Here is a 25,295-nt window from a genome sequence, read left to right on the forward strand (position 1 = left end):
GGATAGTGGAATGATTGACAGGCAGGAGGCAGTGAATGGGAATAAAGGGGGCCTTTTCTGCTTGGCTGCCAGTGAATAGTGATGTTCCTCAGGGGTCAGTATTGGGACTGTTACTTTTCACATTGTTTGTCAGTGATTCAGATAATGGAATTGATGGATTTGTGACAAAGTTTGTGGACGATACAAAGATAGGTGGAGGGGTAGGTAGTACTGAGGAAGTAATGCGATTGCAGAAGGACTTAGTCAAACTGGAAGAATGGGCAAAAAAGTAGCAGATGGAATACAGCGTAGGGAAATGTATGATAATGCATTTTTGTAAAAGGAACAATAGTGCGGACTATTATCTAAATGGGAAGAAAATTCAGACTTCAGAGGTGCAGAGGGACTTAAGAGTCCTTGTGCAAGACCCCCAGAAGGTTAATTTACAGGTTGAGCCTGTGATAAAGAAGGCAAATGTAATGTTGCCATTTCTTTCAAGCGGAATAGAATATAAAAGCAAGGAGTTAATGCTGAGGCTTTAGAAGACACTAGTCAGGACACACTTGGAGTATTGTCAACAGTTTTGAGCCCCATATCGCAGAAAGGATGTGTTGTCATTGGAGGGAGTCCAGAGGAGATTCACGAGGATGATTCTGGGAATGAAAGGGTTAACATATGAGAATTTGGCGGCTTTGGGCCTGTACTCACTGGAACTTAGAAGAATGCGGGGGCGGGGGGAATCTCATTGAAACCTACCGAATATCGAGAGGACTAGATAGGGTGTATGTGGAGAGGCTATTTCCTATGCGGGGGGTATCCAGAACTAGAGGGCACAGCTACAAAATTGAAGGGCGACCTTTTAGAACAGAGGTAAGGAGGAATTTTTTTAGCCAGAGAGTCGTAAATCAGTGAATGCTCTGCCTCAGACTGCAGTGGAGGCCAAGTCCATGGGTATATTCAAGGCAGAAATTGATAGTTTCCTGATCGGTCAGGGCATCAAAGGATATGGTGAGGAGGCAAGTGTATGGGGTTGAGTGGGATCCGGGATCAACCATGATGGAATGATGGAGAAGACTCAATGGAATGAGTGGCCTCATTCTGCAACTATGTTTTATGGTCTAGATTAAACCAGCCACACTAAATTTATCAATGCAATTTGTATTCTCTTCAAAAAATTCATCAAATATCACCCAGGATCTATCCTGAACAAAGCAATGCCAACCATCTTTTATTAACCCCTGCCTTTCCAAGTGCAGATTAATTCTGTCCTTCAGAATTTTTATCAATAACTTTCTTACCACTTATCTGGCTTTTCCCTGCTATATTTCTCGAATCAGGTACAACATTTTATCTCCTCCAGTCATTTGGCAGTTCACCTGTTATTAGTGAAAATTTAATCCTCTCTGTCAGGGACCCAGAAATCTCCTTGCCCGTCTTCCTTTGTAACCTGGGATACATCTCGTTGGGCTTTGGGGACGTAGCCACCCTTAAGACTGTTAAGTCTCCTTTTTAATGGTAATAAATTTAGACTCCTCTTCCCTAAATTCTCCAACTACAATATCCATCTCCTTAATATTACAAATCAAAGTATTTGTTCCACCTGATAGTCATTGAGTCATAGAACACTACAGCACAGAAACAGGCCCTTTGGCCTACGTAGTCCGTGGCAATCCATTAATCTGCCTAGTCCCATCGACCCACACCAAGACCATAGCCCTCCATGCCCCTCCCATCCATGTACTTATCCAAATTTCTCTTAAATGGTGAAATCAAACCCACATCCACTGGCAGCTCTTTCCACACTCTCACCACTCTCTGAGCAAAGAAGTTCCCCATCATGTTCCCCCTTAAACATCTCACCTTTCCCTTTAGACCATGACTTTTAGTTATAGCCTCAGCCAACCTGAATGGAAAAAGTCTGCTTGCATTAAACCCATCTATACCCTTCATAATCTTGTATCCCTCCATCAAATCTCTCCTCAATCTTCTAGAGAATGAAGTCCTAACCTATTCAACCTTTCCCTGTACTGTATCTCAGGTGGTTCCCAGTGGTCCCTACTCTGTACCTATCATCTTGGTCTTAACACACATATAAAATACTTCAGAATTTTCTTTAATCTTTTCCACCAGTGAGATCTTGTAACACTGGAACAAAAAAAAAGTGCTGGAAGGATCCATTGACTGAAAAAACATTGACCGAATCTTTGCCTCCACAGATGTTACTTGATCTGCCGAGTTTTTCCAGCACTTTATTTTTGCTCCAGATTTCAGCATCTCCAGTCTTTTGTGTCTGCATATCTTGAGACCCTCTTTGCTCTCCTGATTTTATGACTACTTCCTGTACTTTTGAAGGGCCTTCTATTTTAATTTCTCTATATCTGCCTATGATTCCTTATTTTTCTTTACTTAACCCTCAATATCCTCCAAGAGCCATGGTTTCCAGGATTTGCACCCTTAATGTTGGCCCTGAATTTTTCATTTTTGTGTAACTTCAACATATCAAATATCGAATTACCTAGAAATAGGTACCTTTGCCAGGTCCTGGCTTATGATAATTAAATTGGTCTTCTCCCAATTCATACTGTAAATTTCCAGAGCACTCATAACTTTTTCTATAACTAGCTTAAAACTTACAGAGTTATGTATCTCCAGAATGTTCTTTTCAAGTACCCCAGCCACTTGCCTGGACAATTCCTTTTAGAAGAGTGACCATAATATGGTGGAATTCTTCATTAAGATGGAGAGTGACATAGTTAATTCAGAAACAAAGGTTCTGAACTTAAAGAGGGGTAACTTTGAAGGTATGAGACGTGAATTAGCTAAGATAGACTGGCAAATGACACTTAAAGGATTGACGGTGGATATGCAATGGCAAGCATTTAAAGGTTGCATGGATGAACTACAACAATTGTTCATCCCAGTTTGGCAAAAGAATAAATCAAGGAAGGTAGTGCACCCATGGCTGACAAGAGAAATTAGGGATAGTATCAATTCCAAAGAAGTAGCATACAAATTAGCCAGAGAAAGTGGCTCACCTGAGGACTGGGAGAAATTCAGAGTTCAGCAGAGGGGGACAAAGGGCTTAATTAGGAAGGGGAAAAAAGATTATGAGAGAAAACTGGCAGAGAACATAAAAACAGACTGTAAAAGCTTTTATAGATATGTAAAAAGGAAAAGACTGGTAAAGACAAATGTAGGTCCCCTGCAGACAGAAACAGGTGAATTGATTATGGGGAGCAAGGACATGGCAGACCAATTGAATAATTACTTTGGTTCTGTCTTCACTAAGGAGGACATAAATAATCTTCCAGAAATAGTAGGGGACAGAGGGTCCAGTGAGATGGAGGAACTGAGCGAAATACATGTTAGTAGGGAAGTGGTGTTAGGTAAATTGAAGGGATTGAAGGCAGATAAATCCCCAGGGCCAGATGGTCTGCATCCTAGAGTGCTTAAGGAAGTAGCCCAAGAAATAGTGGATGCATTAGTGATAATTTTTCAAAACTTGTTAGATTCTGGACTAGTTCCTGAGGATTGGAGGGTGGCTAATGTAACTCCACTTTTTAAAAAAGGAGGGAGAGAGAAACTGGGGAATTATAGACCGGTTAGCCTAACGTTGGTGGTGGGGAAACTGCTGGAGTCAGTTATCAAGGATGTGATAACAGCGCGTTTGGAAAGCGGTGAAATGATCGGACAAAGTCAGCATGGATTTGTGAAAGGAAAATCATGTCTGACGAATCTCATAGAATTTTTTTGAGGATGTAACTAGTAGAGTAGATAGGGGAGAACCAGTGGATGTGGTATATTTGGATTTTCAAAAGGCTTTTGACAAGGTCCCACACAGGAGATTAGTGTGCAAACTTAAAGCACACGGTATTGGTGTGGGTGGAGAATTGGTTAGCAGACAGGAAGCAAAGAGTGGGAATAAACGGGACCTTTTCAGAATGGCAGGCGGTGACGAGTGGGGTATTGCAAGGCTCAGTGCTGGTACCCCAGTTGTTTACAATATATATTAATGACTTGGATGAGGGAATTAAATGCAGCATCTCCAAGTTTGCGGATGACACGAAGCTGGGTGGCAGTGTTAGCTGTGAGGAGGATGCTAAGAGGATGCAGAGTGACTTGGATAGGTTGGGTGAGTGGGCAAATTCATGGCAGATGCAATTTAATGTGGATAAATGTGAAGTTATCCACTTTGGTGGCAAAAATAGGAAAACAGATTATTATCTGAATGGTGGCCGATTAGGAAAAGGGGAGGTGCAACGAGACCTGGGTGTCATTATACACCAGTCATTGAAAGTGGGCATGCAGGTACAGCAGGCGGTGAAAAAGGCGAATGGTATGCTGGCATTTATAGCGAGAGGATTCGAGTACAGGAGCAGGGAGGTACTACTACAGTTGTACAAGGCCTTGGTGAGACCACACCTGGAGTATTGTGTGCAGTTTTGGTCCCCTAATCTGAGGAAAGACATCCTTGCCATAGAGGGAGTACAAAGAAGGTTCACCAGATTGATTCCTGGGATGGCAGGACTTTCATATGAAGAAAGACTGGATGAACTGGGCTTGTACTCATTGGAATTTAGAAGATTGAGGGGTGATCTGATTGAAACGTATAAGATCCTAAAGGGATTGGACAGGCTAGATGCAGGAAGATTGCTCCCGATGTTGGGGAAGTTCAGAACGAGGGGTCACAGTTTGAGGATAGAGGGGAAGCCTTTTAGGACTGAGATTAGGAAAAACTTCTTCACACAGAGAGTGGTGAATCTGTGGAATTCTCTGCCACAGGAAACAGTTGAGGCCAGTTCATTGGCTATATTTAAGAGGGAGTTAGATATGGCCCTTGTGGCTACGGGGGTCAGGGGGTATGGAGGGAAGGCTGGGGCGGGGTTCTGAGTTGGAGGATCAGCCATGATCATAATAAATGGCGGTGCAGGCTCGAAGGGCCGAATGGCCTACTCCTGCACCTATTTTCTATGTTTCTATGTTTCTATATTTAGTAAACCAGCATTCCAGTAGCACTACCAATGTACTGAATTAAACAAAAGTCCTTAGGCATATGTAAACAGTTCCACCCCTTCTAAGTCTTTTACACTGATGCTTTTCCAGTTAACTCTGGAGAAGCTGGAATTCTCTACTTCTTTAACTCTACCATTCCTACTACATCTCTGTTATCTGCTCCTCTGTCTCCCGCTGACCCGTTGGGAGATATGTTTAATATCCCTGGAGAATAATTGCTTCATTTTGTTTATAAGTACGAAGCAGATGGTCTATTTTTAAAAGCCTTGCAGGATATCCCCCATCATTACTGTAGAAATGGATTACTTAATCAGTATTGCTAAGCCAACTCCTTTTACTCCTCGCTCTCATGTCTGAAGATTCCCTAGAAAGTTGAGTTGCAGTCCTGCCGTTCCGTTAACACTATCTTCTGTGAAAGCAACAATATCATAAATCCACATGCTGATCAATGACCCAAGTTCTCCCTTACCAGTCAGATTCCTTGCATTCCCCCTATATGCCTTGTGATGACCATATCTACTTCGTCTACTAGTTTTCCTTCTTTATTTGACACTACCTCTCCTCCATCTGTGTCACATTCCCTTGGCAATTAATTTAAAACTTCTCGCACACCTCCCTACAAGGTTGTTGGACTTGTTTTAGCTCGTGAGGTTGGCACAGTAGTGTAATAGTCGGCACAATGCCTTACGGTGCTAGCGATCACTGGGCAGGATTCTGTTCCCACTGCTGCCTGCAAAGAGTTTCTACATTCTCCCTGTGACTGCACAGGTTTCCTCTGGGTGCTCCAGTCCGCAGACGGACGGGCTAGGGTTGAGGTTAGGAAGTTGTGGGATTACAACATTGGTGCAAGGAGCATGGCGCCAATTGTGGGCTGCCCCCGGCACATCCTCAGACTATGTCAGTCATTGACACTGTATGTTTCGATGCACATGTGACCAATAAAGCTAATCTTTAAGTGCAATCTTCTATTTTTTTTAAACTTAAGTTTTTAGTACCAATGTAAACCACAGCTTCTGGCCGTTTACTATCCTACTTTGGAATGCTTTGCCAGAAAATACAGAAAATTAATTCACAAGAAATTCGAGTTTCAGTCTTGACCATTAACCACAATTATTATGAAGAATTGATCGGATTCTCGTGAAAACCAACAGAAAGCTGTCACCTGAGCAAAAACATATTTCTGTGCAACTGGAAGGATTGGAGGTACATCAAGACCACAGGAGGAGAAGTGGGCCATTTGGCCCTTTGATTCTGCTCTGCCATTTCATTCTGGCAGATCCAATGTTCTTCTCAGCCCCAATATCCTGCTTCTCCCCGTCTACCTTCCTGCTCTCTCCAATCAAAAATCTATCAACTTCTGCCTTAAGACTTGGTCTCCACAGCTGCCTGTGGCAAAGAATTCCACAGATTCCCCACTCTCTGGTTAAAGAAATTCCTCCTCATCTCTGTTGTAAAAGGACGCCCCTCTATTCTGAGGCATGGTCCTCTGGTCTTAGACTCTCCCACCAAAGGAAACATCATCTCCACATCCACTCTATCAAGGCCTTTCACCATTCGATAGGTTTCAGTGAGATCACCCTCATTCTTCTGAACTCTAGTGAATACAGGCCCAGAGCCATCAAACACTCTTCCTATGATGAGTCATTCAATCCTGGAATCATTTTTGTGAACTTCCTTTGAAAACTCTCCAGTATCAGCACATCCTTTCTAAAATAAGGGTGCTCACCTAGAGGCCTCGCCAGTGCTTTATAAAGTTTCACAATTACATTCTTGCTTTTAGATTCTAGTCCTCTTGAAATGAATGCTATCATTATATTTGCCTTCCTCACCACAGACTCAACCTGCAAATTAATCTTTAGGGAATCCTGCAAAAGGATTTTGTATTTTCTCTCCATTTAGAAAATAGTCAACCCTTTCATTTCTTCTACCAAAATGCATGACTATACACTTCCCAACACTGTATTCCATCTGCCATTCCTTTGCCCGTTCTCCTAATCTGTCTAAGTCATTTTATAACTTCTCTACTTCCTCAGAAGTACCTGCCCCTCCACCTATTTTCATATCCTCTGCAAACTTTGCAACAAAGCAATCAATTCCATCATCCAAATCATTGACATATAACGTAAAAAGGATCAGTCCCAATACAGACCCCTGTGGAACACAACTAGTCAACGGTAGCTAACCAGAAACGGCTCCCTTAATTTCCACATCTTGCCTCCTGCCAAGCAGCCACTGCTGTATCCATGCTGGAATCTATCCTGTAATACCATTGGCTCATAGCTTGTTAAGCTGCCTCATCTGTGGTTCCTTGTTGAAGGCCTTCTCAAAATCCAAGTACACAACATCAACCAATTCTCCTTTGTCTATCCTGCTTGTTACTTCTTCAAGAAATTCCAACAGATTTGTTAGGCAAGATTTTCCCTTGAGGAAGCCAAGCTGACTATTGCCTATTTTATCATGTCCCTCTAAGTACCCTGAGACCTCATCCTTAATAATTGATTCCAATATCTTCCCAAACACTGAGGTCAGATGAATTGGGATAGAATTCCCTTCCTTCTGCCTCTCTCTGTTCTTGAAGAGTGGAGTGACATTTACAATTTTCCAGTCTTCCAGAACCATTTCAGAATCTAGTGATTCTTGAAAGATCATTACTGATGCCTCCACGATCTGTTCAGTCAACTCTTCCAGAACTCTGGGGTGTATACCATCTGATCCAGGTGACCTTTCAGTTTCCCCAAGAACGTTCTTTCTAGTTATGGTAACTTCATACACTTCATGCCCCCTGACACCTGGAACTTCCACCTTACTGTTAATATCTTCCACTGTGAAGACTGATGCAAAATACTTATTCAGGTCATCCACCATTTCCTTGTCCCCCATTACTACCTCTCCAGCATCGTTTTCCAGTAGTCTGATATCCACCCCCAATTCTTTTTTACACCTTATGTATCTGAAGAAACTTTTGGTATTCTCTTTAATACTAGATTAGATTCGATTCAGCTTTATTGTCATTGTGCCGAGTACAGATACAAAGCCAATGAAATGCAATTAGCATCTGACCTGAAGTGCAAAAGAATAGTATTATTTACAAAATAACTGTGAATAAAAAGTAGGTGCTACAGCACACAAATATAAAAGTACTGAGACAGTACAATATGGGTGCAATACTGCCTAGCGCTCTGATGTGAGATTCAGCAGTGTCACAGCCTCAGGGAAGAAGCTCTTCCTGTGCCTGCTGGTGCAGGAGTGGAGGCTCCTGTAGAGCCTACCGGATGGGAGGAGAGTAAAAAGTCCATGGTTAGGGTGAGATGCATCCTTGATAATGCTTTTCGCCCTGCCCAGGCAGTGCTTATGGTAGATGTTCTCAATGGTGGGCAATTGGGTGCTGATAATCCACTGGGCAGTATTCACCACCCACTGGAGTGCTTTGCGGTCCAATATGGGACAATTGCCATACCACACTGAGATGCAGTGGGGGCTAGTTTACTTTTGTATTCCATCTTTACCTTCTTAATTACTTTTTTTAGTTGCCTTCTGGTGGTTTTTAAAAGCTTCCCAATCCTCTAACTTCCCACTAAATTTTGCTCTATTATATGCCCTCTCTTTGGCTTTTATGTTGGCTTTGGCTTCTCTTGTTAGCCATGGTTGTGTCATCTTGCCTTTTGAATACTTCTTCCTCTTTGGAATGTATATATCCTGTGCTTCTGAATTGCTTCCAGAAATTCTAGCCATTGTTGCTCTGCCATCATTCCTACCAGTGTTCTTTTCCAATCAATTCTGGCCAACTCCTCTCTCATGCCTCTGTAATTCTCTTTACTCCACTGTAATACTGATGCAATTGACTTTAGCTTCTCCTTCTCAGATTTCGGGGTGAATTCTATCATATTTGTTATGTCTGTGCACAACCACATATAAATTAAATAAAAGCACACACACAGGAGATGGCTTTAACTGGTGTATTCACATTGTAGCGAAGAGAGAAAGAAAAAGAGGTCGAGAGAACAATATGCTTGTGTAGACAACAAATCAATACGAAGTGTGGGGAGCCTCACTCTGAGTCCACTTCGTCTGGCAGTCTACCAGCTCTCTCCACGTGTGTCTTCCCTCTTCATCTCTCGCCGACAAAAGACTGCGAAATCCCTGCTCCCAGACCCACAAGAAAGAACATCCTGCTCATTGGCTAACATACATTCCAAAGGCTCTGTTATCTGTAGTCATAACCCAAACATTGCTGCTACAGAGCAACCATTACCCTAGTAGTGGAACATTACAGAGCGGCCATTATATTAGCAGTGAAACCTTACAGTGCGTTACACTGATATGTCACCTACAGAAATTGTCATAGCTGAACCACTGGTTTTGTCACTTTCACACTTACTCTGAGCAGCATGATCCTATAGTTCATGGTATTCAGCATTAAGAAATTTTTGGTATCATCCAGTGCCTTTCAGTTGACTGTTACAGGGGGTGTGGCATGCAAATGTTGGATTAAATTAGATTTTTAGATTATGAAGACACGCAGTCCTCCTTTATTGTCATTTAGTAATGCATGCATTAAGAAATGATACAATATTTCCTCCGGTGTGATATCACAAAACACAGGACAGACTAAGACTGAAAAAACTAACAAAACCACATGATTATAACATATAGTTACAAAAGTGCAACAATACCATAACTTGATGAAGAAGTCCATGAGCACAGTAAAAAGTTCAAAGTCTCTCAAATGTCCCACATCTCACACAGACGGGAGAGGGAAGAAAAACTCTCCCTGCCATGCCCGACCACAGTCCGACTCTGAGTCATCCAAAAACTTCAAACCTCCGATCAGCTCTCCAACACCAAGTACCAAGCACCATCTCTGTCCGAACGATTTGACCTCAATCTCGGTAGCCAGCAGCAGGCAAAGCCGGGGATTCTGGGGCCTTCCCTCGGAAGATTCTCGATCACCCAGTAACAGCAGCAGCGAACCTGCGTTTCAGAAATTTCTCCAGATGTTCCCCTGTGCTTTCACGTCTCCAACTCCAATCAAGTTGTAGTTGTCTCAGACAATCGCACACCCACAATGGGTTTGCTGTTTTACCACGTGCAAGACCAATGTGGATAACTGGATGTTTTATTTCACTATGTCATTCCCATAGGAGTTATCATTTCTCCTGTACAAGTTCTTAGTTGGATATCTGCAGTTTCTTTGAAATATCATTCAAACTAATTTTGTGGAATGACTGAAATGACCTAGCCAGTGTCCAGTTCTATTTAAATTAATTTGCCTTCACTTTTGGTGTAAGCCATATTGTTTGTCTATTTTTAGTTTTCACATTTTAAATCTCAAGGCTACCCAGTCCTCTACCAATCTCATCACTATCAGATTTCTCATCAACAGCATGCAGATTAGTGCTCTTTTTGAAATTGCAACTTGATTCTTTTTAAATCCTTTTTTCTTCCCTATGCAGTCCATTTATTTTTATCTGTCCAACATGCCATTTGCATGTGTCCTATTTTGTTTCATTTTCTGCAAGCTTCACTTTTAACCCTGCATTGGTCTGGGGTACGTGAGCATAAACAGTAACATAATTTGGATGGCCGGGCAGATTTCTGTTCGAACAGTGTAATTTTGTTCACACTCACTTTCATTCCTGACAGCAACTCAAATGCATTTCTCCTGTTTCTATCGATACAGCTATTTCAACTGTTCTTTTAAATGTAAGTTGTGCTTCAGTTGGGAGCCATTTTTGAATGCTTTCTTGTAGGATTCCACAAACTAATGATCTCTCAGCGCATCATTAAGACCATTACTGAACTGACAGTGCTCAGACAATCTCTTCAGTTTAATCACATACACTGCAATGGACTCCTCTTTCTTTGATTCCACATATGAATAATGGTTTAAAATATTCGTCAATCCGTTCAGTACACAAAATCCAGTTATCGTTTGTGCAATCAAACACGTCACTCCTTCTGATGTAGCCAGCCAATTCTGCTTTGTTTTTAAAATTATTGTTATCACCCAGTACTCACCCATTATGAACTTGCGAATTCTTCCTTTTTGAAAGAAACTTGATCATCTCACTGTGTTTCGACAGGTAGGTAGCTGTCTTGGATTCACTCAAAACTTCTTCATCACCACTGCTATGTTTTGTAACTCTAAAACATAAAATTAATTTGAAGAAAAAGACAGGAGCTCAAGAGATGTGAGTCTAACTTAGAGTTTATTTTAAGTGAAATGCACATATATTATGTGGTAGTGCATGATGTAAGCAATTCACTTAACTTTACATATAATCCATAATGAATTATTTAAACGAACAAGAATGTCTAATCAACAAAATGTTTACAATATTACTTAAACACTATTGAAACATTAAATACATAACTACCTACTGCAGATGTACTCTAGTTCTCCTGATAATTAATTAGATTTCTCAGTAATGTGGGCTTTGGTAAGCAATGGCCTGAAGAACTGATTAGAAATAAAACAAGTATTTGCAGTTTTGGAAATAGGTAGGTAGGTCTTAAGAAGTAATAAGATATAATCTAATGTTAGAACTGCATATATCCAAATATTGTATTATGGCCAATAACTGGCAACATCTTGTATTTATACAATTGTTTTAATAATTATAACCTTTCAAAGTAACATCACAAACTGAACCAGATGTGTCAAAAAAGTTGTCAAAGAAGTAAGTTTCAGAGAAGCAGGAAGATTTTATGAAGAAATTCTGGAAATTATAATTCTGGCAACTTGAGACATGGCCGAAAGCAGTGGCACAATTAAAACTGGGCAAATTCAAAGGGCTCAGCAATTAAAGGGCTAGAAGATTCAAAAGAAAGATTTAGTAACAAATGAAATAGTACAGAATTGGGCCATTTGGCCCTTTGATTCTGTGCTGCTAATCACAAAGATCATGGTTAATCTACGTCTGCATCATTTTCTTGCCCTATCTCCAGATTTGTTTGATACTCATATATCTATCAAATTCTGATTCAAATTAACTCAACAACTAAGCCTCCACAGCCCTTTAGGACGGAGAATTTTAACAGCAATGAGACAATGGACTTTTCAATTACTGCTGTGTTCAAATCTTTGCATAATAATGATACCATTTGCCCCCCTAATCACTTTCAGTGATTTATGAATACCCATGCCCTTGAGCGTCAACATTAGGCAATCCCACTTATTTGCTGCCTTCCAATAAACAAGAAAAATTCTGGAATATATGTAACTTTGGAATATGATAACCAGAGCATTCACGGTCCCTATAGCCAGTGCGTTAAAACCCTTGGTTGTAGATCATCAGGTCTTTGGGATTCACCAAGTTCTTAGGTTATTTGGAAAAATCATGCTTATTTCCTTTGGTTCTTCATTCTTGCTGGGATCTTGCTTCTCAGGTGTTTCTGGTCAGTTTTTGTTGTGAAGGAAAATGCATAAAACAGCTTACTCTACAAGTGTTATCACATAAATGTTATGTGAATGTCGATCTTCAAAAGCTAGAAAGAACTTAAGTAACCACTGCTAAGTAACAGTTGTCTGGAGTGAGGCTCATGGACAGGTTCCTGCTTTTTGATGAAAACTGCCAAAACTGTATGTCAAAATAAATTGTTTAAAGACAGGATCTAAAACCAATATGATTGATCTTTGACCTTCTGCATTCTAAACAAGAAGCAAGGAGAAATTCCACATACTGTCAGTCCTACAATGAATTGTAGGAGATAAATCATATTTGATTGTTCGCTATAGTCCTCCTGCTTCTCAGCTTATCCCTGAAGGATTCTGCTCCAAAGTAATATAAAAGAGGGTCCAAACAGGTATTGAATGCTACACCACACAGGGTGATCACCACAGAACGCTGAATGAAACAATTAACCTGGTTTGTGCTATGACTGCCATGGAAATTCATGGCAAGATGGACAGTCCGCAAAATGTGGTAGGGCAGAAAATTGGTCAGAAATATAACCATAACAATAATAATCATTGCTATAGCTTTTTTGCGGGAACATTTTTGCTTGTCATGCTCTGCCTTTGAAGTTAGCAAAGTTTTAAGAACAAAAATGTAACAAATAGTGATAATAAGGAAGGGAATAACACAACCTACTGGCAGTGAAATTAAATTCATGCTGTATATTTTACGATTAATTTTATTTTTAGGGTCAAAGCATATTGTTCTATTATTCTTTGCAATAGAATTGTCTTCTATTAGTAAAGGACTAGCTACTACACCCACAAATACCCATATGAATATGCACAAAATTAGGACATTTTTAATCGTTCTATACTTTAAATATTTAAGTGGATGCACAATTGCAAAATAACGCAAGACGCTCATTAGGGTCAGAAAGTAGATGCTGCAGTACATATTGAGGTAGAGTGCATAAAACATGAATCTGCAGAACGAAGGTGGAAAATTCAAAATACTGCCTTTCCAGTAATAATAAATGCGCCAAGGCAACGTGCAAACAAAGAATAGGTCTGCAATTGCCAGGTTCACCATGACAATGCTGAATTCAGTCTTCCTCTTGTATAACTTTAGGAATACATATAAACAGAAGACGTTTTCAGTAAACCCAAGAATAAATGTGACCAGGTACACTGGAGGGTAGGTAGAAGTTTTGAAGTCACTGATGTTTTCACAGAAGTCATCATTGTCAGGGCTTGTAGTGTTAGTCATCCTCTTCTCTGAAGAAGTTTGTGACTTAGAGGTGGGGGTGATCTGTGGAAAGAACGTTAATTTTAGTCACAGCTAAGGATCGCACTTTACATACTAATCTTGAATTTTATAAATACGATTTATTACATTTACATTAGTTTAGAATAGGGAATGCTAACATTTATCCAAATGCCTTGACAATGATACAGCGATGAGTCCTTATCTCTGGCCCATATTGGACTTCAGAACCCTTCAAAATGACTTTGTAAACAACAATTGAAATCGCTACATTAAAATAAAGTAACAAAAAATCTCAATGCATTATCCTCAGCAATAGGTTTGGACGTGAATAGTCACTTTGAGGCCAGTCAACTTTGCAACATCCTGCTTACAGACGTATGTTGGGTCTAAATTACTCTCCACTACCCTCACCCAACAAACTAGTCAAACAATTTGATATAATTATAACTACAGTATAGAGCTTTAAATTTCAACCAGTACATATGACCTTTCCATGATCTTCCCTGGGTGTGTCAGGAGACGGCAGCAGGCAACTTGTAATTGAGGGGAACAGCCCACAAGTCTTCAACACTAATTCAAGCCCCAGTGAAGTCTCATAGTAGCAGGTTAAACAAGGAAGCTCTGTTGTTCATTCCCAAAATTAGCCCTCAAGTATTTCACCATTATTCTTCCTGTTCAGCACCATCAGGAAGAAGCAATGAGGGCAGCATGTTGATATTCCTAGTGATTGATTTCAATGACCATCAACAAGGTTAAATTACTCTGACGAACTACCACACACTGAATTGTCCAACTGGTAAAAAGCAAAGATGCCAGACTTCTTCTACGGCAGGCAGGGAGAGAACCAAGATGAGGTAAAAACAAAAGCTTACCGCATTCTATTTGCCGCAGATGCAAATTCCAAGATAGCGTTGGTAGAAGTGACAAATGCACCTAGCATGCCTCTATCCAGAGTACCTGTTATGTTTTGTAACTTTGAAACATTAAACTAATTCAACAGAAGATGCGGGGAGTCCGAGAATACGGGTGTAGTTCAAGTTTAGTTTAGTTGACGCACCCATGTATCAAATGGTAGCGTGGTGATGTATACAATTCATGTATTATACACAACCCATAATGAATTATTTAAATAAGCAGGAAAGCTAATCAACATATATATATATATATGTGTGTGTGTGTGTGTGTGTGTGTGTGTATGCATACACACACACACACACACACACACACACACACACACACTCACACTCACACACGGGGTGTTTGATAAGTTTGTGGCCTAAGGCAGAAGGAGTCAATTTTAGAAAACCTAGCACATTTATTTTTCAACATATTCCCCTCCTTCATGTACACACTTAGTCCAGCGGTCATGGAACATATGGATCCCTTCTTTGTAGAAGTGGTTCACAGCAGGGGTGATTGATAAGTTAGTGGCCTACAGTAGAAGCAGATGAGTTATACAAATCTCGTTACATGCACATGCAGTTCAACTCTTTGAGTAATCATGCAGAAAGTTTAATAACTCATATCTCTCTCTCTCTGTCTTCTCTCTTTTCTCTCCACTCCACCCCCCCGCTGTACAGGGTACTGGTGAGGCTGCACCTGGAGTACTGCAGTTCTGGTCTCCTTACTTGAGGAAGGATATACTGGCTTTGGAGGCAGTGCAGAGGAGGTTCACCAGATTGATATATTCAGAGATGAGGGGATTAGACTATGAGGAAAGATTGAATTGCCTGGGACTGTACTCACTGGAATTAAGAGATCTTATAAAAACATATAAAATGATGAAAGAGATAGATAAGATAGAGGCAGGAAAGTTGTTTCCGCTGGTAGGTGAGACTAGAACTAGGGGACATAGCCTCAAGATTCCAGGGAGTAGATATAGGACGGAGATGAGGAGGACGCAAACACGAGGAAATCTGCAGATGCTGGAATTTCAAGCAACACACATCAAAGTTGCTGGTGAACGCAGCAGGCCAGGCAGCATCTCTAGGAAGAGGTACAGTCGGCGTTTCAGGCCGAGACCTTCTGTCAGGACTAACTGAAAGAAGAGCTAGTAAGAGATTTGAAAGTGGGAGGGGGAGGGGTGATCCAAAATGATAGGAGAAGACAGGAGGGGGAGGGATGAAGCCAAGAGCTGGACAGTTGAGGAGGAACTGCTTTTCCTAGACAGTGGTGAATCTGTGGAATTCTCTGCCCAGGGAAGCCATGGAGGCTACCTTAGTAAATATATTTGAGACAAGGTTGGATAGATTTTTGCATAGTAGGGGAATTAGAGGTTATGAGGAAAAGGCAGGTAGGTGGAGGTGAGTCCATGGTCAGATCAGCCTATGATCTTATTGAATGGTGGAACAGGCTTGATGGGCCAGATGGTCTACTCCTGCTCCTATTTCTTATGTTTTTATGTTCTCTGAGCGGTGATTTTTGGTCTTTTTTTAATTGGGTTATTCAAGTTTCTTGCTTTGTGGTTGCCTATATGCAGACAAATTTAAATGTGTATAATTTATATATTCTTTCATAATAAATGTGCTTTGAATCTTTGAAATAGAGAGGGAGGTGTAATAAGGGGAAGAGTGTATGGCCACTGAGGGAGAATATCACAGCTACACTGAGCTGGAACATATTAAGGGGCTTATTCACTGAGTACATGGGTAGGATTCAAAAATAAGAAAGGTCTATTGTACTATAGATCCTCCAGTAGCTACTGGGATACTGAGAAACAGATATACAGATACCACAGGGAAAGGTGCAAGAACAATAGGCTTGACCTTAACTTCCCAATACAGACAGGAACCTCCTTAGTAAAATAGGGCTAGATGGGGAGAATGTGTTAGGAGCGTCTGAGTTTCTTTAAAAAGTACATGGAAAGCCCATCTAGAGAAGGAGTAACATTACACCTTCCGGACTACAGCATCATTCAGACGGGTAAACCCACAGAAAGTATCTGGCCCACAAGGAATACCTGGCTGAGTACTGAAGATCTAAGCTAATCAATGGCTGGAGTATTTGCAAACACCTTCTGAAGCGAGTCATTGAGGTACCCACCTGCTTCAGTCATACTGGTGCCCAAGAAGAATATGTTAATCTGCCTCAACAACTATCATCCAGTAGAACTTACCTGCACTGTGATGAAGTGCTTTGAGAGGTTGGTCACACAGCATATCGATTCCCGCCTGAGATGTGACCTAGACCTGCTCCAATTTGCCTACCATTACAAAAGGTCAACACAGTCACCATTTTATTGGCTGTTCGCTTAACCCTGGAACATCTAGACAATGAAGATGCACTCATCAGGATGTTCTTCACTGACTACAGCTCAGCATCCAACACTATCATGCCCTCAAAACTAACCACTAAACTCCAAGACCTGGGCCTCAGTACCTCCCTACACAACTGGATCCTCGATTTCCTCACTTGTAGACTCTAGTCAGCACAGATTGGCAACAACATCTCCTTCACAATCACCATCAACACAGATGCACCGTAAGGCTGTGTGCTTAGCGCCCTGCTCTACTCACTTTATACCTATGATAGCATGGTTAAGCATAGCTCCAGTGCTATATTTAAGTTTTCTGACGACACCACTGTTATTGGCTGTATTAAGAGTGGTGACAGATCGGCATACGGGAGAGAGATTGAAAACTTGGTCAAATGGTGCCACAACAACCACCTCTCACTCAACAACAGTAAAACCAAAGAGCTGATTATTGACTACAGGAGGAAGAAGAGGAGGTTCATGAGCCAATCCTCATTAACAGAGTCAGAGATGGAGAGAGTCAGTAACAGAAAATTCCTTGGTGTTATCCCATCAGAGGATCTGTCCTGGGTCCTTCACACATGTGCCATCACAAAGGCGGCATGACAGCACATCTTCATTCTTAGAAGTTTGCGTAGATTGGGTACATCACTTAAACTTTGTTGAACTTCTATTGATGCACCATGGAGAGTATCGTAACTGGTTGCATCGTGGCCTCATATGAAAACATCAATTTCAAGAATGGAAGTGCCTGCAGAAAGTGGTCGATACCATCACAGGCAAAGCCCTCCTCATCAATGAGCACGTTTACATGGAGCACTGCCACAAGAAAGCAGCATCCATCATCAAGGACCTCCATTATCCAGGCCATAGCACCAGTTTGAGGAACAGTTATTAACCTACAACCTTCAGGCTCTAAACCAACGTGGATAGCTTCACTCACCTCAACTCTGAACTGATTGTACAACCTACAGGCTTATTTTCAAGTGCTCTGCTACAACTAATATTCTCAGTATTATCTGTTTTTATTTGCACAATTTGGCTTCTTTTTCCACATTGTTGTTCATCAATCTTTATTGATGTATAATTTTTCATAAATTCTAATGTATTTATTTTCCTGTAAATGCCTGCAAGAAACTGAATCTCAAGGCAGTATATGGTGGTGTATTTACTTTATTTATTTACTTTATTGTCGCCAAACAATTGATACTAGAGCGTACAATCATCACAGTGATATTTGATTCTGCGCTTCGCGCTTCCTGGAGTACAAACCGATAGTAAATAGTAAACATTTAAATTATAAATCATAAATAGAAAATAGAAAAGGGAAAGTAAGGTAGTGCAAAAAAAAACCGAGATGCAGGTCCGGATATTTGGAGGGTATGGAGGGTATGGAGGGTCCGGATCCCTTCAGCAGTCTTATCACAGTTGGAAAGAAGCTGTTCCCAAATCTGGCCGTACGAGTCTTCAAGCTCCTGAGCCTTCTCCCAGAGGGAAGAGGGATGAAAAGTGTGTTGGCTGGGTGGGTTGTGTCCTTGATTATCCTGGCAGCACCGCTCCGACAGCGTGCAGTGTAAAGTGAGTCCACGGATGGAAGGTTGGTTTGTGTGATGTACTGGGCTGTGTTCACGATCTTCTGCAGCTTCTTCCGCTCTTGGACAGGACAACTTCCATACCAGGTTGTGATGCACCCTTGAAGAATGCTTTCTACAGTGCATCTATAAAAATTAGTGAGGGTTTTAGGGGACAGGCCAAATTTCTTTAGCTTTCTCAGGAAGTAAAGGCGCTGGTGGGCCTTCTTGGCAGTGGACTCTGCTTGATTGGACCAAGTCAGGTCATTTGTGATATTGACCCTGAGGAACTTAAAGCTTTTGACCTGTTCCACTTGCGCACCACTGATGTAAATGTATACATACTTTGATAATAAATTTACTTTGTCTTGTATTGGGAAATGAACCGAGTCAAGTGACTGACCTTGCATTGGGGGAACATCTAGGAAGCAGTGATCACAGCCCCTTAGGTTTTAAGATGGCAATGAATAAGGATAAGCATGAACCTTGCAGGAAAGTTTTAAATTGTGGGAGGGCAAATTATGGGATATTAAGTAGCAGCTATTGGGGACCACTGTTTTCAGCAAGTCAGCTGACCTTGTGGGGGGTGGGGGTAAGGGGGTCACTAGCCCTTGTCCATGGTCTTTGACCAAGGGGATTGCTGCTCTCCATCCACAGCACCAACCGACCCAGAGTTGGTCCACAGGGATATTTGGCCTTGGACCGTGGAGCACTCCAATCTGGACTACGCTACTGGCTCCTGCCCCTGATTCTTCACTAACTGTCCCTGATCTCTGAAACCCCCTCATTACAGTGGCTAAAGATTAACCTTACCGCAACCTCCCTGCACTGTCTCCAAAACCATCCCTATGAATTAAAAAATACAAGTAAGACTGGGCCATAACCTCAACAAACATTACACCTCAGTGCCTTGTTGACTGGAAGGGCTGAGTGGATGATTGGACAGTGAAGGTGAGTGAAGGGAAAGGTGTGCTTAGTGGTGGGACTCTACTTGAGATGGCAGAGTTTACAGAGAAGATGTGCTGGGTGCATAAGGCGATAGGAAAGGATCGGGAATCCTATTGTTGTATATTTAATACTTCTGTGGGACCGGAGTAATATTGTAAATGTATTATTTGATTAAGCATTTTTGTTTAAATAATTCATCATGTGTTATATGTAAAAGTATGTGAATGGCATACGTCATCACGGCACCTTGTCATAAGCACACGCCTCACTAAAGTAAAATCGAAACTAGGATTCGCATCTCTCAGGCTCCTTTGTTTTTATGCTTTGGAGTTAACAAAACAAAACACCTAGCCCTGCTATGGAAATGGGAGGATGTGATAAGGGTGGATGTCCGGAAAATGGAGGTGTGCAAATGAGTGGATCTACTTGAACATGATGTCACAGGTAGATAGGGTCATAAAGAGAGATTTTGGCTCATTGGCCTTCATAAATCAAAATATTTATTGCAGGACACACAAAATGCTGGAGGAACTCAGCAGACCAGGCAGCATCAATGGAAAAGAGTATGTTTTGGGCCGAGACCTTTCAGCAGGGACTCTAAGTTCCTCCAGCATTTTGTGTGTGTTACTTGGATTTCCAGCATCTGCAGATTTTCTCTTGTTTATTTATTGCAGGAGCTGGGATGTTATGTTGAAGTTGTATAAGACATTTGTGAGGCCTAATATGGCGTATTGTTTGCAGTTCTGGTCATCTACCTGCAGGAAAGAAACAAGGATGTTGCCAGGACTTGAGGGCCTGAGTAATAGGGAAAGACTGAATAAATTAGACCTTTATTCCCTAGAGTGTAGGAGAATGAGGCGATAATTGATAGACGTATTCAAAGCTATGAGGGGTATAGGTAGGATAAATGCAAGCAGGCTTTTTCCACTGAAGTTGTGTGAGACTAGTACTAAAGGTCATGAGTTAAGATGAAAGGTAAAATGTGAGGAGGCATGGGATCCAAGAAGACCTTGCTTTGTGGATCCAGAACCGACTTGCCCATAGAAGGCAAAGGGTGGTTGTAGATGGTTCGTATCCTGCGGAACACCACTGGTCAGTGACCAGTGGGGTTCCACAGAGAACTGATCTGGGACCCCTCTTCTGTGACTTTTATAAATGACCTGGTTGAAGAAGTAGAAGGGTGGGTTAGTAAGTTTGCTGATGACACAAGGATTAGGGGTGTTGAGGATAGTCTGGAAGTTTGACAGAGATTAGAGCGGGACATCGATAGGATACAGAACTGGGCTGAGAAGTGGACGATCAATTTCAACTCAGAGTGAAATAGGGATAGAAGAAGGGAGGGGGAGGGAATTACCAGAAGTTGGAGAATTCTATGTTCATACCAAGGGACTGGAGACTACCTAGTCGGTATATGAGGTGTTGCTCCTCCAACCTGAGTTTAGCCTCATCATGGCAGTAGAGGAGACCATGTATGGACATAACTTAACATCTGCCTTTAACATCTGCCTGACGATGCTCAGGATGTTCTATGAGGCTGTGGTGGCCAGTGCTATCATGTTTGCTGTTGTGTGCTGGGGCAGCAGGCTGAGGGTAGCAGACACCAACAGAATCAACAAACTCATTCGTAAGGCCAGTGATGTTGTGGGGATGGAACTGGACTCTCTCACGGTGGTGTCTGAAAAGAGGATACTGTCTAAGTTGCAAGCCATCTTGGACAATGTCTCCCATCCACTACCTAGTGTACTGGGTGGGCAAAGGAGTACATTCAGCCAGAGACTCATTCCACCGAGATGCAACACAGAGCATCATAGGAAGTCATTCCTGCCTGTGGCCATCAAACTTTACAACTTCTCCCTTGAAGGGTCAGATACCCTAAGCCAATAGGCTGGTCCTGGACTTATTTCATAATTTACTGGCATAATTTACATATTACTATTTAACTATTTATGGTTGTATTAATATTTATTATTTATGGTGCATCTGTAAGGAAAACCAGTTTCCCCCAGGATCAATAAAGTATGACTATGACTATGACTATGATCTGAATGGGAATGGGAAGCAGAGTTGAAGTGGGTGGCTACTGGGAGATCCTGTCTGTTTTGGCAGACGGAGTGGAGGTGCTCGATGAAGCAGTCCCCCACTCTGTGTCGGATGCAATAGATGACCCCAACAGACTCACCTCTCTCCCTTTTTCACTCCGCCCCCTCCCCCAGCTGCCTATCACCTCCCTCATGGTTCCGCCTCCTTCTTCTAGTACCCATTGTCTTCCTGCATGTGACGTCCCTGCTTCCCCTCCCCCACCCCTTTCTCTTTCAAATTACTGGTCTTTCAACTGAACCTACAAGCATTCTTCAAATCCTTCCCCCTCCTTCTTTCTTCAGTCCTGACGAAGGGTTCCGGCCCGAAACATCGACTCATTGTTTCCACTGATGCTGCCCGACCTGTTGAGTTCATCCAGCGTGCTGTGAGTGTTATTCTGGGATTGAAGAGCTTTTGATGGCTGTGGGCCTCTACTCACTGGAATTTAGAAGAACGAGGGGTGACCTCATTGAAACCTATTGAGTGGTGAAAGGCCTTGATAGAGTGGATGTGTAAAGGATGTTTCCTATGATGGGGGGAGTTCAAGACCAGAGGAAGTCACCTCAAACTAAAAGGACAGAGATGAGGAGGAATTTCTTTAGCCAGAGGATGGAGAATCTTTGGAATTCGTTGCCACATTCAGCTGTGGAGGACAAGTCATTGGGTATATTTAAAGGAGAGGTTGATAGATTCTTGATTAGTCAGGGAATGAAGGGAGGAGATCGGGGCTGAGAGGGAAAATGGATCAGCCATGATGAAACGGAGGAGCAGATGGGTTAAATGGCTTATTTTTTCCTCCCATATCTTATCTTTTATCTTAATGAAAAGACTGCAATCATAAAAGTGAGGATTTGTCCTCTTGGCCTCCTTATTTATTTCCTCAGCTGAAGCTAAAAACATCAGCTGTTTTTTAAAAAAAATTATGACTATCAGCATTTAACCATAAAATGTAATTGCTTTGTGTAAATTTTCCTCTCATTCCCACAGCTGAACTCTAAGAAAAGCTCTGAGGATAAAAAAAAACCCCGCCAGATTCATTAATCTGATAAGCCTTCATGTTTTGCAAATGAACTTTGATGAAAGCTTGCACACTCACTTCTCACATTTAGAAACAATTTTTAAAAAACTATTACAAAGCAGCTAAAATATTTACAACCAAATTTTTTGAAAAATTATAAACCTCAGAACACATCATTCATAAATACTTAGTATTATCATAAATAATTAGCATCATGCAGATGTTTCTGTAAGAAGAAAGAAGAAAAGAAGGAAAAGAAGAAGAAAGCAGGCTTATTTTTTTTAAATCTAAATTAATTGTATTCATTTTAGATCTCAGACATGGCTTTTTACTGGTACCAGTATTAACAGTTTTCTGGTGGGAGACTAAAAATACACACTACTTTCATACATTCCCCACCATAAATGGTTGGAATTGACTGCATCACTTGTCTTGCTTGCTGGACTCATCACTGGGTTATGATACTGATGATCAGTTTGTTTTATTTACAATAACTTAAAATATTTTTGATTGAAGAAAAATAACCACCACAGCATTGACTGATAACTGATCTAAGATGTGTGTTTAAGCTTAGTTACGTTTAGTCAAATTATGGTGTTAATTACAAATACAACTTGATGTATAAAAGTTTGGTTGAAAGACTAAATAGACATTGAAATGGTAGAATGGGGAGGTGCTCCAAGCCCATTCTAGATACTAAACATACAGAAGAATTTAGCTTTCACCACTTTAGGAGGCATCCATTAAACACACATATTTTATATATACGCATTATGATTCCTTAACTTGCATGAGCAAATCCGAGGTTTCAGACCCTTCTCATCATTTTATCAACAGCACAATACAACAATTGGTAGTCACTTTGAACATTCATGACAATGACACTGACTGCCACTCCCTTCTCCCAAAATTGCTGGGAGGTGAGAAACTATTTTAAAGTTGACAAGTTAGAAGGGAACGTTGTACCGGCTGAAAGTGCCAACGATGAAGAACAACATATCATCCTCAACTTTACTGTCTATTCTTTTTGCAGCAAGGGACATTGTATTTCCTTCCCAGTAAGTCTATGTCCAATATCACAATTACATTGTAACCACAAGTGGTAAATTGTGCCCACCGCTTACAAATATGTGTTACATTTTGTACATTTACGTATGCCCGTTCCAAGCTGACCTGACTTCTGAGCTTTGTTCCGTGTCTGATCCCTCTAAAAGTCAGAACTAAACAGAAGGCTTCTTTCTAACATGGTTGGTTAATTTTTAAAAATCAATTAGAAAGGACTGAAAATGAAATAATACGACTCCGGCATATAATGGCGTCTACTTTCTGTATAATTCATAAATAAGAAATTGGTAACTTACTATATTCAATAAATAAATAATTTATACAAGTACAGGATAAACCTTTTGCCACTGCTAGCTTACTCTGTTCTGACTGTGAGCCTCAGTGAAGACCCCGCGGCAGGCTTCCACGCCGGACTTGTTTCAACTGGCAGTGTCACACAGCCTTTAGATCACAGACATATGAAGGAAAGCAGTAGGTTGGAACCCCCTTCTCCGATCAACTATTTCCGCCCTATAATCACCCTTGAAGAGAAGAACAGGTTGTCATTTGTTAACATCCTCCCCTCCTCCCATCGTCACCCCTTAAATTTAGGGAAAGAAAATCGTAAATCGAGCAAATCGCGAATCTTCACACTCTGAACTAAATACAAAACTTGGGTTCTTTGCAGGGAATTCGCACGACCGTATAAACTTTAATTCTTGAATCGCTCACACCGGCAATATAATTCATAACAAAAAGAGAAACGTCGAGTTTAACGACTCGCAACAGTCACGAAGTCCAGTAAGAATCTAATCGTGTGTGTTTTTCTGCCTGGACGCTTCATCGAAGTAGTACAATTACGAAAACCAAATTACCTGTAAATTAATCTGTTCCTGTGTTGGAACGCGAACACCGTGTTGCGAGTCGTGCCAAGGAAGTTTCTCGGTAAGATTTACTTTTCAGTAAAGTACATCAGTGCTTCTTATTAGATAGTTCCTTGTATGACAACTGGGTGCGCAGCAGTTAAAACGCGTCTTCCGCCTTTAAAGGCACATTCTGTACGGCACGGCGAGGAAAACGCACAGCGATTCTCCCGGTGGGAGGGAAGGAGGAAGGAAGATATCGGGAGCTGGGCACTCTGGCGGATGAAATGTCTGCCAAGAGACTATGCATCAAGAGACCTGTTAGATCCAGTCTGGCTAGGAATTTGCATCACGCACAAAATGCTGGAAGAACTCAGAAGGTCAGGCAGCAACTATGGAAAAGAGTAAACAAACAGTCGACTCTTCATCAGGACTGGAGAAACAATGATGAAGGGTCAGAGTAAGAAGGTGAGAGGAGGGGAGGAAGAAACACAAGGTGATTAGTGAAACCGGGAGGAGGAGGGACGAGGTAAACAGCTGAGAAGTTGATTGGTGAAAGAGATACAGGGTTAGAGAAAGAGGGAATCTGATTGGACAGGACAGAAGACAATGGAAAAGAAAAGGGGAGAAGGTGATGGGCAGGTACAGAAATAAACTGACAGAAGGAAATGAGAATGGGGAATGGTGAAGGGTGGCGTCCTTACTGGAAGTTTGAAAAATTGCTGTTCTTGTTATCAGGTTGGAGGCTACCTGGACGGAATATGAGTGTGGCCTCAATACGACAGTAGAGGAGGCCATGGACTGACATGTCAGAATGGGAATGGGAGGTGGAAGTAAAATGGGTGGCCACTGGGAGATCCC

At 41.5% G+C, this 25,295-nt stretch overlaps 1 protein-coding gene across 3 annotated transcripts; it reads right to left on the reverse strand.

The window, feature by feature from the left end:
• Positions 1-11,189: 11,189 nt before the first annotated feature.
• Positions 11,190-24,882, reverse strand: LOC134348162 (cysteinyl leukotriene receptor 2-like). 3 transcript variants are annotated; one of them, XM_063051125.1, is made up of 3 exons: positions 24,447-24,882; positions 23,952-24,113; positions 11,190-13,700 (listed from the first exon to the last, which is right to left on the reverse strand). In XM_063051125.1, exon 3 carries the CDS (start codon positions 13,656-13,658, stop codon positions 12,708-12,710), a length of 951 nt encoding a protein of 316 aa, XP_062907195.1. In that variant the 5' UTR covers positions 13,659-13,700; positions 23,952-24,113; positions 24,447-24,882; the 3' UTR covers positions 11,190-12,707. The 3 variants fall into 3 exon arrangements, with proteins under 3 accessions (XP_062907195.1, XP_062907196.1, XP_062907194.1); XM_063051126.1 differs by having other exon boundaries at positions 23,889-24,113; XM_063051124.1 differs by lacking the exon at positions 23,952-24,113 and having other exon boundaries at positions 24,447-24,881.
• Between the last annotated feature and the right edge of the window lie 413 nt (positions 24,883-25,295).

The sequence above is a fragment of the Mobula hypostoma genome, chromosome 6 (assembly GCF_963921235.1).
Source record: "Mobula hypostoma chromosome 6, sMobHyp1.1, whole genome shotgun sequence".
Lineage (NCBI taxonomy): Eukaryota > Metazoa > Chordata > Chondrichthyes > Myliobatiformes > Myliobatidae > Mobula > Mobula hypostoma.